Source organism: Microcaecilia unicolor, chromosome 2 (assembly GCF_901765095.1).
Source record: "Microcaecilia unicolor chromosome 2, aMicUni1.1, whole genome shotgun sequence".
Taxonomy (NCBI): domain Eukaryota; kingdom Metazoa; phylum Chordata; class Amphibia; order Gymnophiona; family Siphonopidae; genus Microcaecilia; species Microcaecilia unicolor.
The window spans coordinates 26,379,255-26,393,582 of NC_044032.1; the positions used below are offsets into that span (position 1 = coordinate 26,379,255).

General features: G+C 43.0%; 1 protein-coding gene across 2 annotated transcripts in view; it reads right to left on the minus strand.

The window, feature by feature from the left end:
* Nucleotides 1-14,328, minus strand: part of DNAI1 (dynein axonemal intermediate chain 1) — a 524,712-nt gene that overhangs the window by 491,052 nt on the left and 19,332 nt on the right. For both annotated transcript variants that reach the window (XM_030192851.1, XM_030192850.1), the window contains exon 3: nucleotides 12,235-12,333. In XM_030192851.1, the coding sequence (XP_030048711.1) occupies nucleotides 12,235-12,333 (99 nt within the window). The remainder of the gene's footprint in view (nucleotides 1-12,234; nucleotides 12,334-14,328) is intronic.

Here is a 14,328-nt window from a genome sequence, read left to right on the forward strand (position 1 = left end):
TCTTTTCTATCTACACTTCTTCCCTTGGTTCATTAATCTCATCCCATGGCTTTTCCTACCATCTCTATGCTGATGACTCCCAAATCTACTTTCTACCCCTGATATCTCACCTTGCATCCAAACCAAAGTTTCAGCGTGCTTGTCTGACATTGCTGTCTGGATGTCTCAACGCCACCTGAAATTAAATATGACCAAACTGAGCTTCTCATTTTCCCCCCCCAAACCCACCTCCCCGCTCCCCCCGTTTTCTATTTCTGTTGATGGCTCTCTCATTCTCCCTGTCTCCTCAGCTCGAAACCTTGGGGTCATCTTTGACTCTTCTCTCTCCTTCTCTGCTCACAACCAGCAGATTGCCAAGACCTGTCGTTTCTTTCTTTACAACATCCGTAAAATCCGCCCCTTTCTTTCCGAGCACTCTACCAAAACCCTCATCCACACCCTTGTCACCTCTCGTTTAGACTACTGCAATCTGCTTCTTGCTGGCCTCCCACTTAGTCACCTCTCCCCTCTCCAGTCGGTTCAAAACTCTGCTGCCCGTCTCGTCTTCCGCCAGGGTCGCTTTACTCATACTACCCCTCTCCTCAAGACCCTTCGCTGGCTCCCTATCCGTTTTCGCATCCTGTTCAAACTTCTTCTACTAACCTATAAATGTATTCACTCTGCTGCTCCCCAGTATCTCTCCACACTCGTCCTTCCCTACACCCCTTCCCGTGCACTCCGCTCCATGGATAAATCCTTCTTATCTGTTCCCTTCTCCACTACTGCCAACTCCAGACTTCGCGCCTTCTGTCTCGCTGCACCCTACGCCTGGAATAAACTTCCTGAGCCCCTATGTCTTGCCCCATCCTTGGCCACCTTTAAATCTAGACTGAAAGCCCACCTCTTTAACATTGCTTTTGACTCGTAACCACTTGTAACCACTCGCCTCCACCTACCCTCCTCTCTTCCTTCCCGTTCACATTAATTGATTTGATTACTTTATTTTTTGTCTATTAGATTGTAAGCTCTTTGAGCAGGGACTATCTTTCTTCTATGTTTGTGCAGCGCTGCGTACGCCTTGTAGCGCTATAGAAATGCTAAATAGTAGTAGTAGTAGTAGGGATACCAATGGGGGCCGACCTCCTATGTGGAAGATTTAGGGCCTGCCCTACCCGTAAACGCCACCCAGGCCCACCCACAGCGGCACCAGCAATAGCCTTTCTTTCCAGCAGCAACGGGAGAGGCCTTCCTAAAATGTCACTTCCTGCTGCTGTGGGACTAGCGGCAGCAGAGATCACTTTTTAGGAAGGCCTCTCCTGCCACCGCTGGAAGGGGAGACCGCTTATAGGAGATACCGGCGCGATGCCTTGCAAAAGTAGGACTCTCCCACTGAAAGCAGGAGACTTGGCAGATCTGCTCCCTAGCAAACATAGCAGGCCACATACAGCTGGTAGCATCTGGGTAAAACTGATGAAGACATGAAATAAAGGGTAGAAGCAGCGCTGGCCTAGAAGGCTACAAATTAGAGGCTCGGCTGGGCTGTCTGGCAGTTCAATCACAGCTGAATCAGTGTGGGTGGTTTAGAACCTATAGTAATCAACAGGACACACACGATGTAGAATCAACAATGATGAACCATAAGAGGGGGTTTCTGACCCCTATATAAATATTACTGATGATGTTTAAATTTGCAATTATGTCTATAAAACTCGAATTTTTATTTTATTATTGTTACATTTGTACCCCGCACTTTCCCACTCGTGGCAGGCTCAATGCGGCTTACATGGGGCAATGGAGGGTTAAGTGACTTGCCCAGAGTCACAAGGAGCTGTCTGTGCCTGAAGTGGGAACCGAACTCAGTTCCTCAGTTCCCCAGGACCAAAGTCCATCACCCTAACCACTAGGCCACTCCTCCACTGTTGCTACTATTTGAGATTCTACATGGAATGTTGCTATTCCATGTAGAAGTCGGCCTTTGCAGATCACCAATGTGGCCGCGCAGGCTTCTGCTTCTGTGAGTCTGACATCCTGCACATACGTGCAGGACGTCAGACTCACAGAAACAGAAGCCTGCGCAGCCTTCTACATGGAATGTTGCTAGTGGAATAGCAACATTCCATGTAGAATCTCCAATAGTAGCAACATTCCATGTAGAATCTCCAATAGTAGCAACATTCCATGTAGAATCTCCAATAGTATCTATTTTATTTTTGTTACATTTGTACCCTGCGCTTTCCCACTCATGGCAGGCTCAATGCGGCTTACATGGGGCAATGGAGGGTTAAGTGACTTGCCCAGAGTCACAAGGAGCTGCCTGTGCCTGAAGTGGGAATCGAACTCAGTTCCTCAGTTCCCCAGGACCAAAGTCCACCACCCTAACCACTAGGCCACTCCGCAATTCCTCTTAGACCAGCCTCGGCAGTGAAGCAGATTGGTAGTAGTGGGGTATCATCTGGAAAGGCCACAGGGGCCTAAGTAACAGGATATTCAGGCAGTGGCACTAGTAGCTATTTAGATTATTACAAAGCTTTGTGGTTATACATGGGAAAGGGAACGTCAAGTGTAAAATGTGAAATAAAAAGGATCTTTTATGATCCATCTACCCAAGATGGTAGCATAGGAGCTAGTTCTGTGGGTACAGAGCAAGCTCAGTCATTGTGTCCAAGGAGAGAGGGGTAATTTATATTCTGTTTGGCAGCCCCAATCCTTTTGAAAAGTTGGTGTCTATGGGTAGTAGAGCAAAAGAATGAAGATGCCAAAACTGTCTCGGATAAGGAGCATTAATCTTCCAAGTAGCTGGCAGCTGAGAAACATCCTTAACCAAGTGGATGAGATTAAACGGGTAAACTGGATAGTCTGTCTACCATCATCTATCACATTTCTATGAAAGCAAAATATTATTATGATTTAGTTCTGATTTTCTACCATTTATCCCAATGATTTCTGAACGACATGACAGGGGTCAGGAGAAAGTACACAATTCCAGCTATATGCTTTGCTTGCCCGTTTCCTACTCTGTTGTTTTAGTAACAGGAGATACTTCAGACGCTTTTTACTTTCTGAACAAATGTGAACTGAAATAGGCATTAGAAGTAACTAAGAATGCTCATGGCAAGATGCTTGTTGTCCCAATGTGGCGTCAGATCTTTATCGCCTTCTTCTTTGCAATGCTCTGGAGCTTCAAAAAAAGTTATTGATCAAGAAGAACCAGCTAAAAAGGATGATCTAAGGAGGCCATCAAAGATGGCCATAGTTACTGCCAAGTGGTGTAATATATAGAAGGCAGTGCTTGCAGATCACTCAGGTCATTAGTGCCCTATGAGACCACGGAATGATCTTGGACAGTTTTTTAGCTTTTTCAGTTTTGTCTCACGAATATCTTGGAGGAATACCTATAAACGTCAGACTCAGGACCCCTGAGGAAGGCCTGCTGGCCGAAACACGGACCGTGTAGGGTCCTATTAAACTTTTCTGGCGCTCTAACTCCTTTGTTTTTGGTCTGTTTTGGGTTGTCTTCCGCCTTTTTTGTGTTTTGTAATATATTAAGCAGCAGCCTATTGTCAGATCTTTATCTAATCAGATTGTCAACTAAACAGATAATGACATTCTCCACTGCAGAAGTTAAAGAAATTAAACGTGGAAAACAGGAATGGATGCCTGTTTCCTGCCATTTCAAGATGGCACCATGATGGTTCCCTTCTTCCTTTCTCATATGCTCAAACTTCTGTGGTGGCCACTAAATAAAGAAAACCATTGGAAGGCCTAACATAATAGAATGAAAATTGATGGCGGAAATTCAGCCATACATAAAACTGTGCTGCAGAAGATCTGCGAGGAAAAGGGATCAATGAAAATCTGCCCCCCCCCCCCCCACCCAACCAAAGAGGCAATACTCTGGATCAGTGCTGTAGATGACAGCCAGTATTTAACTCTTTGTGGGGAAAAATGCTAATTTCAGTGTTCAAAGAATATCAGCTACCCAAGGATCTGGTGATGAAGAAGGCTCATTGTTCCCCTAAGCGCTTCTTGGCCGAACGAAAGGATATGCATTTCAGACATAAGGAACTCATTCACAAGCTAGCATTGTAGAAGCAATTAGAAAGACAAAATTACGTTATTTTCAAAGTTCAAACCAGAAATAGAAAAGCTGCACCTCCAGCGTTGATAGGTGATAGGGAGGCTGCGGGAGAGCTGTGGTCTGTACACTATTAAAGACCCTGCAAGGCTCAGATTGAAGAAGAGGAACAATTTTAGTTATCGTCACCCAAAGACAATAAACAATTTTTGCACTATGCACTTTAGAGAAGAATATTTATTCTTGCACTCTTCACAGAAGAAACATAAGACAAGATTTAATGGTAGCGCAGATACTTTAGAATCATATGGAGTATAGTAGGGTTACCATATTTACAGAGAGGAAATAAAAGAGAACACAAAAAAACAAAAACGGTTTCTACCTTTACTACAGAAATATTTAACCGTAGAAAATGTGTAAATGGCTATTTATACACATCAAATAGTGACTGACTTACGTACAGCAGTATACAATAATCTACTCTTCAAAAACATCCAGAGTTGAGTTTGACCAAGTCTGAGCCCAAGGGATGGTGCTCAGTCACCTTGCTTTGCCCCCCTCCACCACTATATGGTGGAGGGGGGCAAAAGAGTCTGCTGAGGGGAGATATGATTGAGGTCTACAAATTCCTGAGTGGTGTAGGCCAGATAAAAGTGAATCGGTTTCTTACTCTGTCAAAAAGTACAAAGACTAGGGAACACTCACTGAAGTTACATGGAAATACTTTTAAAACAAATAGGAGGAAATATTTTTTTCACTCAACAAATAGTTAAGCTCTGGAATTCATTGCCGGAGGATGTATTACAGCAGTTAGCATATATGAGTTTAAAAACAACAAGTTCCTGGAGGAAAAGTCCATAATCTGCTTTTCCGGAGATGGGAAGGCGGTAGAACGAGAGGACATGAAATGAGATTGAAGGGGGGGGCAGACTCAAGAAAAATGTCAGGAAGTATTTCTTCATGGAGAGAGTGGTGGATGCTTGGAATGCCCTCCCGCGGGAGGTGGTGGAGATGAAAATGGTAACGGAATTCAAACATGCGTGGGATATGCATAAAGGAATCCTGTGCAGCAGGAATGGATCCTCAGAAGCTTAGCCGAAATTGGGTGGCGGAGCAGGTGGGGGAAGAGGGGTTGGTGGTGGGGAGGCGAAGTTAGTGGTGGGCAGACTTATATGGTCTGTGCCAGATCCGGTGGTGGGAGGCGGGACTGGTGGTTGGGAGGCGGGAAATACTGCTGGGCAGACTTGTACGGTCTGTGCCCTGAAAAAGGCAGGTACAAATCAAGGTAAGGTATACACATATGAGTTTATCTTGTTGGGCAGACTGGATGGACCATGCAGGTCTTTTTCTGCCGTCATCTACTATGTTACTATGTTACTATGATATAGACATGGGAGAAGCCACTGCTATCCCTGGGGTCTGTAGCATAGAATCTTGCTACTATTTGGGTTTTTGCCGGGTACTTGTGACCTGAATTGGCCACTGTTGGAAGCAGGTTACTGGGCTAGTGGGCCATTGATCTGACCCAGTATGGCTATTCTTATATTATGTTCTTAGAAAGAAGATGATCTATGCACACAGAATGTTACTGTAAACAGAATAAATTTTTTTGAAAGTAATACATAAGATATGAGTGCCTGTATGTTAGACAAATTTCTAAGGACCAAATTAACATGCCAATGGTGGAAAGAGCCAATAAGCTTCTCAAGCAAAATCAATAAACCTTTTATAAAAAGTGTAATAAAGCAAATGAAGTGTTGGTTTATCAGATTAAGTATTGGCAAGTACGGAACATTATTTTAACTACTGCAGTTGAATGGAATGAGTTGGAATGCTTCCCAACTTTAACCTCTGAGACTTTAACCCAATATTAAGGTACTGTATACTATCAAAAAAAGTGGACGCTTTTCTGGTAAACTGAAATATCTCAGATGTCTTTTAATCATGGAGCTTGATAATATCCTAAAACTGTTACTGTACCTAATTTTAAGACCCAATGGTTTGTTTGTTGAGGTTCGAGAAAGATTTGCAATGACAGTCTTGTTGGTACATTTGAGATGTTAATGGCATCAAGGATTCTGGAAAAGTTTTCAGTTCTTTGAGGTTAGGGAGCAGCAATGATCAACTCATCAGACAGGATTCTCTTAGTAGTTCCTATGTTTCAGTTTAGCTGATTAATATTGATCCAAATATTAATACATTTAGGAAGGGAGATTTAAAAAGTCCTGACTACATCAGTGGACAAAGAGAATTTCTATAAAACCCAGACATGCATCTTGTACTGTAATATTAAAAGAACTTTTCTGATTATTCATACAACTAAGTCATAAGTGGGTCATTTCCTTTATTCCTGCATTATAAGAAAATGCGGCCTCATGGTGCAATGGGTAGGTTGGTTGCCTAATGTGCCCAGAGTTTGAAATTAAGGCTCCATTTCAATTAAAAGTTTTAATCACGATTAAAGGCAGGGGCATAGCCAACAGTCCATTGCGGGAGTCGCCCACTGGAGTGGACTGCGGAGCGCATGCATTTCCTCTCCCTCCCTGTCTCTTCTTCTTCCTCAGTCCAGATGCTCTCTCTCTCTCTCTATCCCCCCCCTCTCTCTCCAGCTGGTCTACATGATAACTTCCCTCCCCCTCCAGGATCCTGCATCTTTGCTTGTCTGTCTGTCCATCCATCCATCCCTTCCCCACCCCACCCAGGTCCATCAGAGCAGCACCTGCACCTCTCCCCCTCCATCCAGCAGGCCTAATGTTCCCCCACTCTGGCTTCGAGTCTCTCTCTCACTTTCTTTCATGCTATCCAGCATCTTTCCATGTTTCTTCTCCTCCTCCCTGATCCAGCCTCTCTCTCCAGTTGGTTCACATCTATAACTCCCCTCCCCCTCTAGGGTCATGCAACTTTTCCGCCTGTGTCTGTCTGTCCTTCCTTTCACCACCCCACCCTGGTCCATCAGAGCAGCACCTGCACCTCTTTCTCCCTCCATCCAGTGTCCCTGATTCCAGTGTCTCTCTCTCTCTCTCTCTCTCTCTCTGTCCCTCTCCATCCCTCCCCAGTTGCCTTGATCACTGTCTGCTGGTAGCAACCTGCAGCAAAAGCAGTGATCAAGGGAGAGATCAGAAATGCCAGCAACCTGCCTGCCCTGAAGTGAGGGGGGAATGGAGGACACTATTGCAGAAAAGGGCCTTTTCTCGTGAAGTCATCCCAAGGTTTCAGTGGACCCTTTCTTTGCTGTGTGCTGTGCTGCTTGGTGCCGCGGCTGCCACAGGTTTTTATTGTTTATTATTACGGAGTGGAGGAGTAGCCTAATGGTTAGTGCAGCGGGCTTTGATCCTGGTGGCCTGGGTTCGATTCCCACTGCAGCTCCTTGTGACCTTGGGCAAGTCACTTAACCCTCCATTGCCCCAGGTACAAAAAAACAAACAAACTTAGATTGTGAGCCCCCTAGGGACAGAGAAAGTACCTGTATATAATGTGTACAGCACTGCGTATCTCTAGTAGTGCTATAGAAATGATTAGTAGTACTAATACTGTTTATTGTGTCATTTATATCCCACATTATGCAACAGTTAGTTGTTTCAATGTGGCTTACAAATAAAGGTGTAAAGATACAATTTGTGAATGAACATAGCATGGGTTAATAGCGAGTACATCTGAATCTGAGAACACATTAAATTAATACAGCTATGTGGGATTATGCTGGCGGCAATTAGTGTTGAAGAAGGAGCGGATCGACGAATAATAGATTATTCCCATTGGGATCTTTTAATAGCCATAATCCTTATAGCATTCGTGTATGTAAGATGAGGTCTAGTTGAACGTGGCATTTGGCTGATTGGTTAGGATTGACCGATTTGATTGTTTGTTTATGCGGTGTCTTCCTGGAAGTGGTTTTTAAAGAAGAAGGCCTTAGATGTTTCTGAAATCTCATATATATTGGTCATGTTTCTTAGATCTTTAGGTGGCACATTCCAGAGTTGTGAGCCTAGACAGGTGACGTTTGAAGCGTGTGCAGTTTTGTATTTGATGCCCTGGCATTGCGGAGGGGGTGGGGGTGGAAAGTCAGGTAGTTACGGGTGTCTTGTTTTGAGTTCCGTATTGGAAGATTGATTAGAGCTGTCATGTAGTTTGGTGCTGATACATAGATTATTCTTGTAGACTAGTGTGCATACTTTGAATGATGTTCATGCTTTGATTGGGAGACAGTGGAGAGCTTTTAACAATGGGCAAGCTCTTTCAAATTTGGGTTTGTCATAGATGAGTCTCACGGCGATGTTCTGGGCTGTGTGTAATTTGAGGATTGAATTTTTACGGCCCGCATATACTCCATTACAGTAGTCCATGTGGGTCAATACCATGGTCTGAGTTAACGTACGGAAGATGGCTGTAGTAAAGCAGTTTCTTATTTATTTTAGTTTCCACATCATGTTGAACATGCTTTTTTGTGACTTTCGCAACTTGTTTTCCCAGGGTCAGTCCCTGGTCTAGAATGACTCCTAGGATTCTCAAATACCCAGTGTATCTGAATGCAACTCACCTTGAGCTATATATGAAAGCACATTGAAATGAAATTAATTTTTGAATAATATGGGATATAAGAACAAATAAATAAATAAATCCTCTATCAGTAGTTTTTATCCTTCTAGTTCAATTGATGGCGTGTTGTCTTTGCGGTGGTGTGAGGTTAATAGCAGGCATTGGGTTTTGTCTTTGTTGAGTTTGAGCTTGAAGACAAAGGCCCAGGATTGAATGATGTTTATGCCCGATTGTATTTTGTGTTTAATTTCTGATAAATCCTTTTCAAACCGGATGTATGTTGTGACATTGTTAGCATAAATGAATGAGTTGTAGCCGTTTTTCGCAAGTGTGTTGGCTAGGGGTATCATCACTATATTGAATAGTAGATGGGATAATGGTGAGCCTTGGGGGACTGCATTCTGCTTTCCAGGGCGTGGAAGTTGTGTTGCCCATTTTTACTTAGTAAGATCAAGTTGTTAGGAAGCCTTTTAGCCAATTTAGCATGGGCTCTCCAATGACAAATTTGTCTAGTAGTCGAGTAGTATCAAGTGATCGACCATGTCGAAAGCGCTTCGAACTGAAGAGAATTTTTTTGCCTTTACTGATTTCTTGTCTGAATTTTGCAAGTAGCGTTACTAGAACTATTTCAGTGCTGTATCCTGGTCTAAAACCTGATTGAGACTCGTAGAAGATTAAGAAGGTGTTTAAACATTCCATTAGTTGTTTGGTGACTATGCTCTCCACAACAAACTAGAGACAAAACCAACAGAAAGACAAGCCAGAACAACACACAAGATCACAATCTAAACATAGACAGATCGCACAGACAAAACAACTACAGATTATCAAACACACCAAAATCAGTTACAACACATACACCATGATACCCATAACATATATAAATGCACGATCAGCAGTCAACAAGACAGCCTTACTGAGAGACTGGATTGAGATGGAAAAACTAGGATTACTACTCATAACAGAAACATGGCTACATCTAGAAGATAACCCAGTACTGCTGGGCCTATGCCAACCAGGATACAAAACAATACACATCAACAGAAACAAAAAGATAGGAGGGGGAGTTGCAATAATATACAAATCCACTTTCACCATTTAGCCTGTCGCTAAACATTTATCCTCAGCGACTGAAATTTTGGCACGCAAATCACTGACACAACACTCGAATGTCAACTATGTATCATACTGCTCTTTGGACCCCCAGGTAACTGGAAAAATGCCCAAGACGATTTCATGGACTTTGTATCAAACACCTGCACAAACCAACAAAACGTCCTACTAATTGGTGATATCAATCTGAACCTAGACAAACAGAACGACACTAGCACCAAAACTCTAGTGAACTTCATAAACCAGTGGAACTTCACAACAGTACAAAGCACCTCATCCCACACAAAAGGCCACCTATTGGACATGCTAGCCCACAGGTTACCAGCTAAAGCAATCACACAATAGAGGACCACAAATGGGAAGAGGTACCGTGGTCAGGCCTCCGCAAGCTTACGTTTACATTGCAATGGAAAGCAAATGGAAAGAACAGAAAACCAAGATCACCACATACATTCACGACCAGAGGGAAGATGGATAACCACACCTTCTGGATAACAGCAATGAATGAACATAGTAACTTTGAACCAAATGACATTTATTTCATGAGGAACTGGGATAAAGCATGCAAAAACACCTTGGATAAAATAGCATCACTTAAAACAAAAACAAGACATAAAAAAACACCCAAGACCCTGGTTCAATGATGAGCTAGTGCATATGAAAAAACTATGCAGGAGATTAGAAAGAACACGGGCCACAAACAAAACAGAAATAAACAAAGACATACGGAGAAAAGCTATAAGAACATATAAACACAATATAAAGAAAGCCAAAGCAGAATACTACAACATATACACGAATCCAGAACATATTAATACAAAACGAAATATTCATACTCATGAACAAGCTACTGAAAACATAGGACATACTGGCATCAACTGGACCACCACCTACTGCAGACGAGTTAGTTCAATATTTCAAACATAGCAAAGACAAGATCTAACCTTGCGATACCACAAACAACCATCACTAACTTCCTACAAGACTGCAAAACCAACAACATCCATACCATGGCAGACAGAATCTAGTTCGCATTCGAACCACCCAAATGAGCACAGTAAAAGCATTACTGACAAAATACACACATGCGAAATGTCTGCTAGACAAATGCTGCAACTACATGATGGAAAACTCACCAGAATCACATACATGTTAGCAGAAGGACAATTCCCAAAAGATAAAGGCAAAATCATTCTCACTCCAATCCCCGAGAATACAACCAACAAGATCAGTAATTTCACAAATTACAGACCAGTGGCCTCAATACCGCTATTAACCAAAACAATGGAGGGATTGGTAACTCAACAACTAAAGAAATACTTAACAAAATTCTTAATTCTACATAAATTTCAGTCAGGTTTCAGACTATAACATAGCACCCAAATGGTGCTAACCACTCTGATAACAAAGTTCAGAAGCTTAAAGACAAGGTCAGAATATGCTATTAATGCAATTGAACATGTCAAACACGTTCAATCTAGTAGATCACACAACACTGATAACCCTACTCGCTGGGAGTCAGCGGTACATTGGAAGATGACGCATGAGGTCCGCCACCTTCGCACCAAGCAGGCAAGTGACCAGGTGATCCTCACACATCCACCAGCCACCCAGCTATCTACATGCCTAATGATTGAATCACCACCTACAACAGCTGCCCTAACCCTTCCCACCAGGGAAGAAGTTCTTGAAACATATCCTAGTTGCAAGAGACAGAGTGCAACCCCTGGTGGGCAGGTCCTGGCTACAGAGTACTTCCTACTTCACCAGGGTGATGCTCTCCTTCTTGGAGACCTCCCTCCTCCAAAACAGCACAGGGGCTGGCCAGACTGGAGGTGGAACTTTTCTACAATGTCTCTGTAGGTCTCCTCTATGTACCTCTCTGTTTCCCTCAGCAACTCCAAGTCTGCTACTCTAGCCTCAAGAGAATGGATCCATTCTCTGAGAGCTAGGAACTCTTTGCATCGGGCACACACACGTAACCACTCACCAACTGGGAAATAATCATACATGTGACACTCAATGCAAAAGACTGGAAAGAACCCGTCTTGCTGCTGGATTGTGTGATTTATTTAGTGTTTTCTTCTTAGAAAGTAATGAAATGTAATTAAAACTCTGTAAGAACACTCCTCCCTTATTATCCTAATTAGAACAACTAACTATAAATGAAGAGTTGTGCTAGAGGTGGGCAGGAGTTGGGGGGGGGGGGGGGGGCGGGATTGAAGACTAAACTAGGTCCTGCTGTGCCTGCTAGAGGCTATCTGTTAATGCTGTGGAGACTAGTTGATAAAGTTTGCTTTTTTTTTTTTTAATTCTATCAATAACCTACAATTCCTCCTTTAAACCTATCCTGAATTTATCAGCCAAAGACTTTTTATATAGAGATTATTCACCCCTCCCATAAGCAAATCAAAGAGGCTTTGACAGAAAAACATTTTTATGACAAGTTATATTCTAATTTCATAGCTGCGTTTTATTAAAATAATGTCAAATATGTATAAATAAATAAATAAACGGCAACAAATACTCACAGCTTCAGTTAGCTCCAGCTGATCTAATGGTTTGATCAGTGTCTTGTGCTGTGCCCATTCATCTAGCCCCTCTCCTACTTCAACAGAGTCATCATCTTCCTAGCATAAGAAAAGATCCTGTTAGTCATTCAAAGGTAAATAATCAGCTGGCAATGGTGAGCGTTTTGCTGACGGACAGCAGCATTATTCCCAGATAGTAAATGCCAGGCCATTGAATATCCAGTTTATGGGGCTCTGGCTAACACGTGGCTGCTTAAGTTGATATTCAGAAGTTAAGTAGCCACATAAAGATATGACTGTGTTTTATGCAGGGCCGCCGAGAGGGGGGAACAGGGGGGACAAAAGTCCCGGGGCCCGCCCTCTGTCGCCGCCTGGCCCGCCCTCCGTCACTCCCAGAACTAACCTTAAGCCTCCTTTCACTTCGCAGCAAGCAGCAGCAGGGCAGGCCACTCCTTCCTTCCTTCCATGTCCCGCCCTCGCCTGAACGTAACGTCCGCGAGGGCGGGGCACAGAAGGAAGGAGAAGAGGTTTGCCCTGCCGCTGCTTGCTGCGAAGTGAAAGGAGGCTTAAGGTTAGTTCCGAGGGCCCGGCCCGATAGCGGGTGGAGGGGGCCCGGGAACCTCAGGTGGGTGGGCGGCGGGGGGGCCTGGCGATCTCAGATGGGCAGCGACCTCGGGTGGGGGGGCCCGGGGGCGGCCTTGTCCCGGGCCCGGCTCCGGCTCTCGGCGGCCCTGGTTTTATGCAGTCCCATTTATGCAGTTACCCTCGCTAGTTAAATGATGAATACTGGCACTTGACCGGCCAAGTGCTGACTCCGCCCCCACAATGCCCCCATGATAACCAGCTTTCACTTAGGTGCTACCTGCTAATTTTTAGCAGAGATAACAGATTAAGTGCCACTGAAAATTAGCAGATGGCCCCAAACAAGCATTTTAACTGGTCAGCGAATATTTCTGGCCGGTTAAATCGTTTTAAGTATCAACCAGTCAGATTTCAAAGCCCTTACTGTATCTTCTAACACTAGAACTTAAATCTTGAAAGCTGAAAAGATAAAGAGTATTTGGTCAAAGTATATTAACTGTAATGCTTTTGGCAGTGAGGGTAACGTTCCTAGTATGCATCTGTCTGCAACAAAATTAATTGATTAAATATGTATATGCAGAATTAATGCAATATTAACATACAACATAGAATATTTTAATAGATTATGATTACAGTATGTATCCTGGGTATACTGTGTAACATCAAAGGCTGAATGAGCTCAAGCACTTAATTAAAGTTTCAGTATAAGAATAGCCCGATATGTTTTATTGCTACTACAGCAAGCTTCACACTTTCATGTTTTTTAAACTTACTTCATATTATTCTAGCAATCTCACTTAACTGGACTAGATGCTATTGCCAGAAATATCATTAGACACATACATTTTGAACTTTCTTTTGTCAGCAACCAAACCATATTAGACTACTCTTCTCTTGCATTACTAGAAAAGGCAACCATTAAGCAGTGATGAGTCAAAATCTGCCTTAGGGCCAATAGTTCCATAATAGGGGTCATTCTAGAGAGCTTTTTCCATATGTAAAGCATGTTTTAAACATGAAAGCAGGCTCTTATAAAATTGCATGTGGATATACACACATAAACATAGGCACACCGCAAGACAACACATTCTTTTTATGTGATCTGTACATGGGCATTCCCAGGGCAAAATCTGAGGGCAGCTATGGCAGAATAGCAATGTCCGTGCTTATTTAGGAAATACACGTGTATAAGTATACCCCTGGATTCTATAAAGGTTGCCCAAATTTGGGCGCAGATCCCAGATATCAATATCAGTTTATTGTCTGTATACCGCCGTATCCTCTACCAAGTTCACCATGGTTCACATCGAAACAGAAAACATGCCTTAGGTTTACATCAGTAGCTCATAAGACATTCTCCATGGAATTAAGTTATCAATAGAAATCAAACAAAATAAAACATGGAAAAGAAAATAAGATGATACCTTTTTTATTGGACATAACTTAATACATTTCTTGATTAGCTTTCGAAGGTTGCCCTTCTTCGTCAGATCGGAAATAAGCAAATGTGGT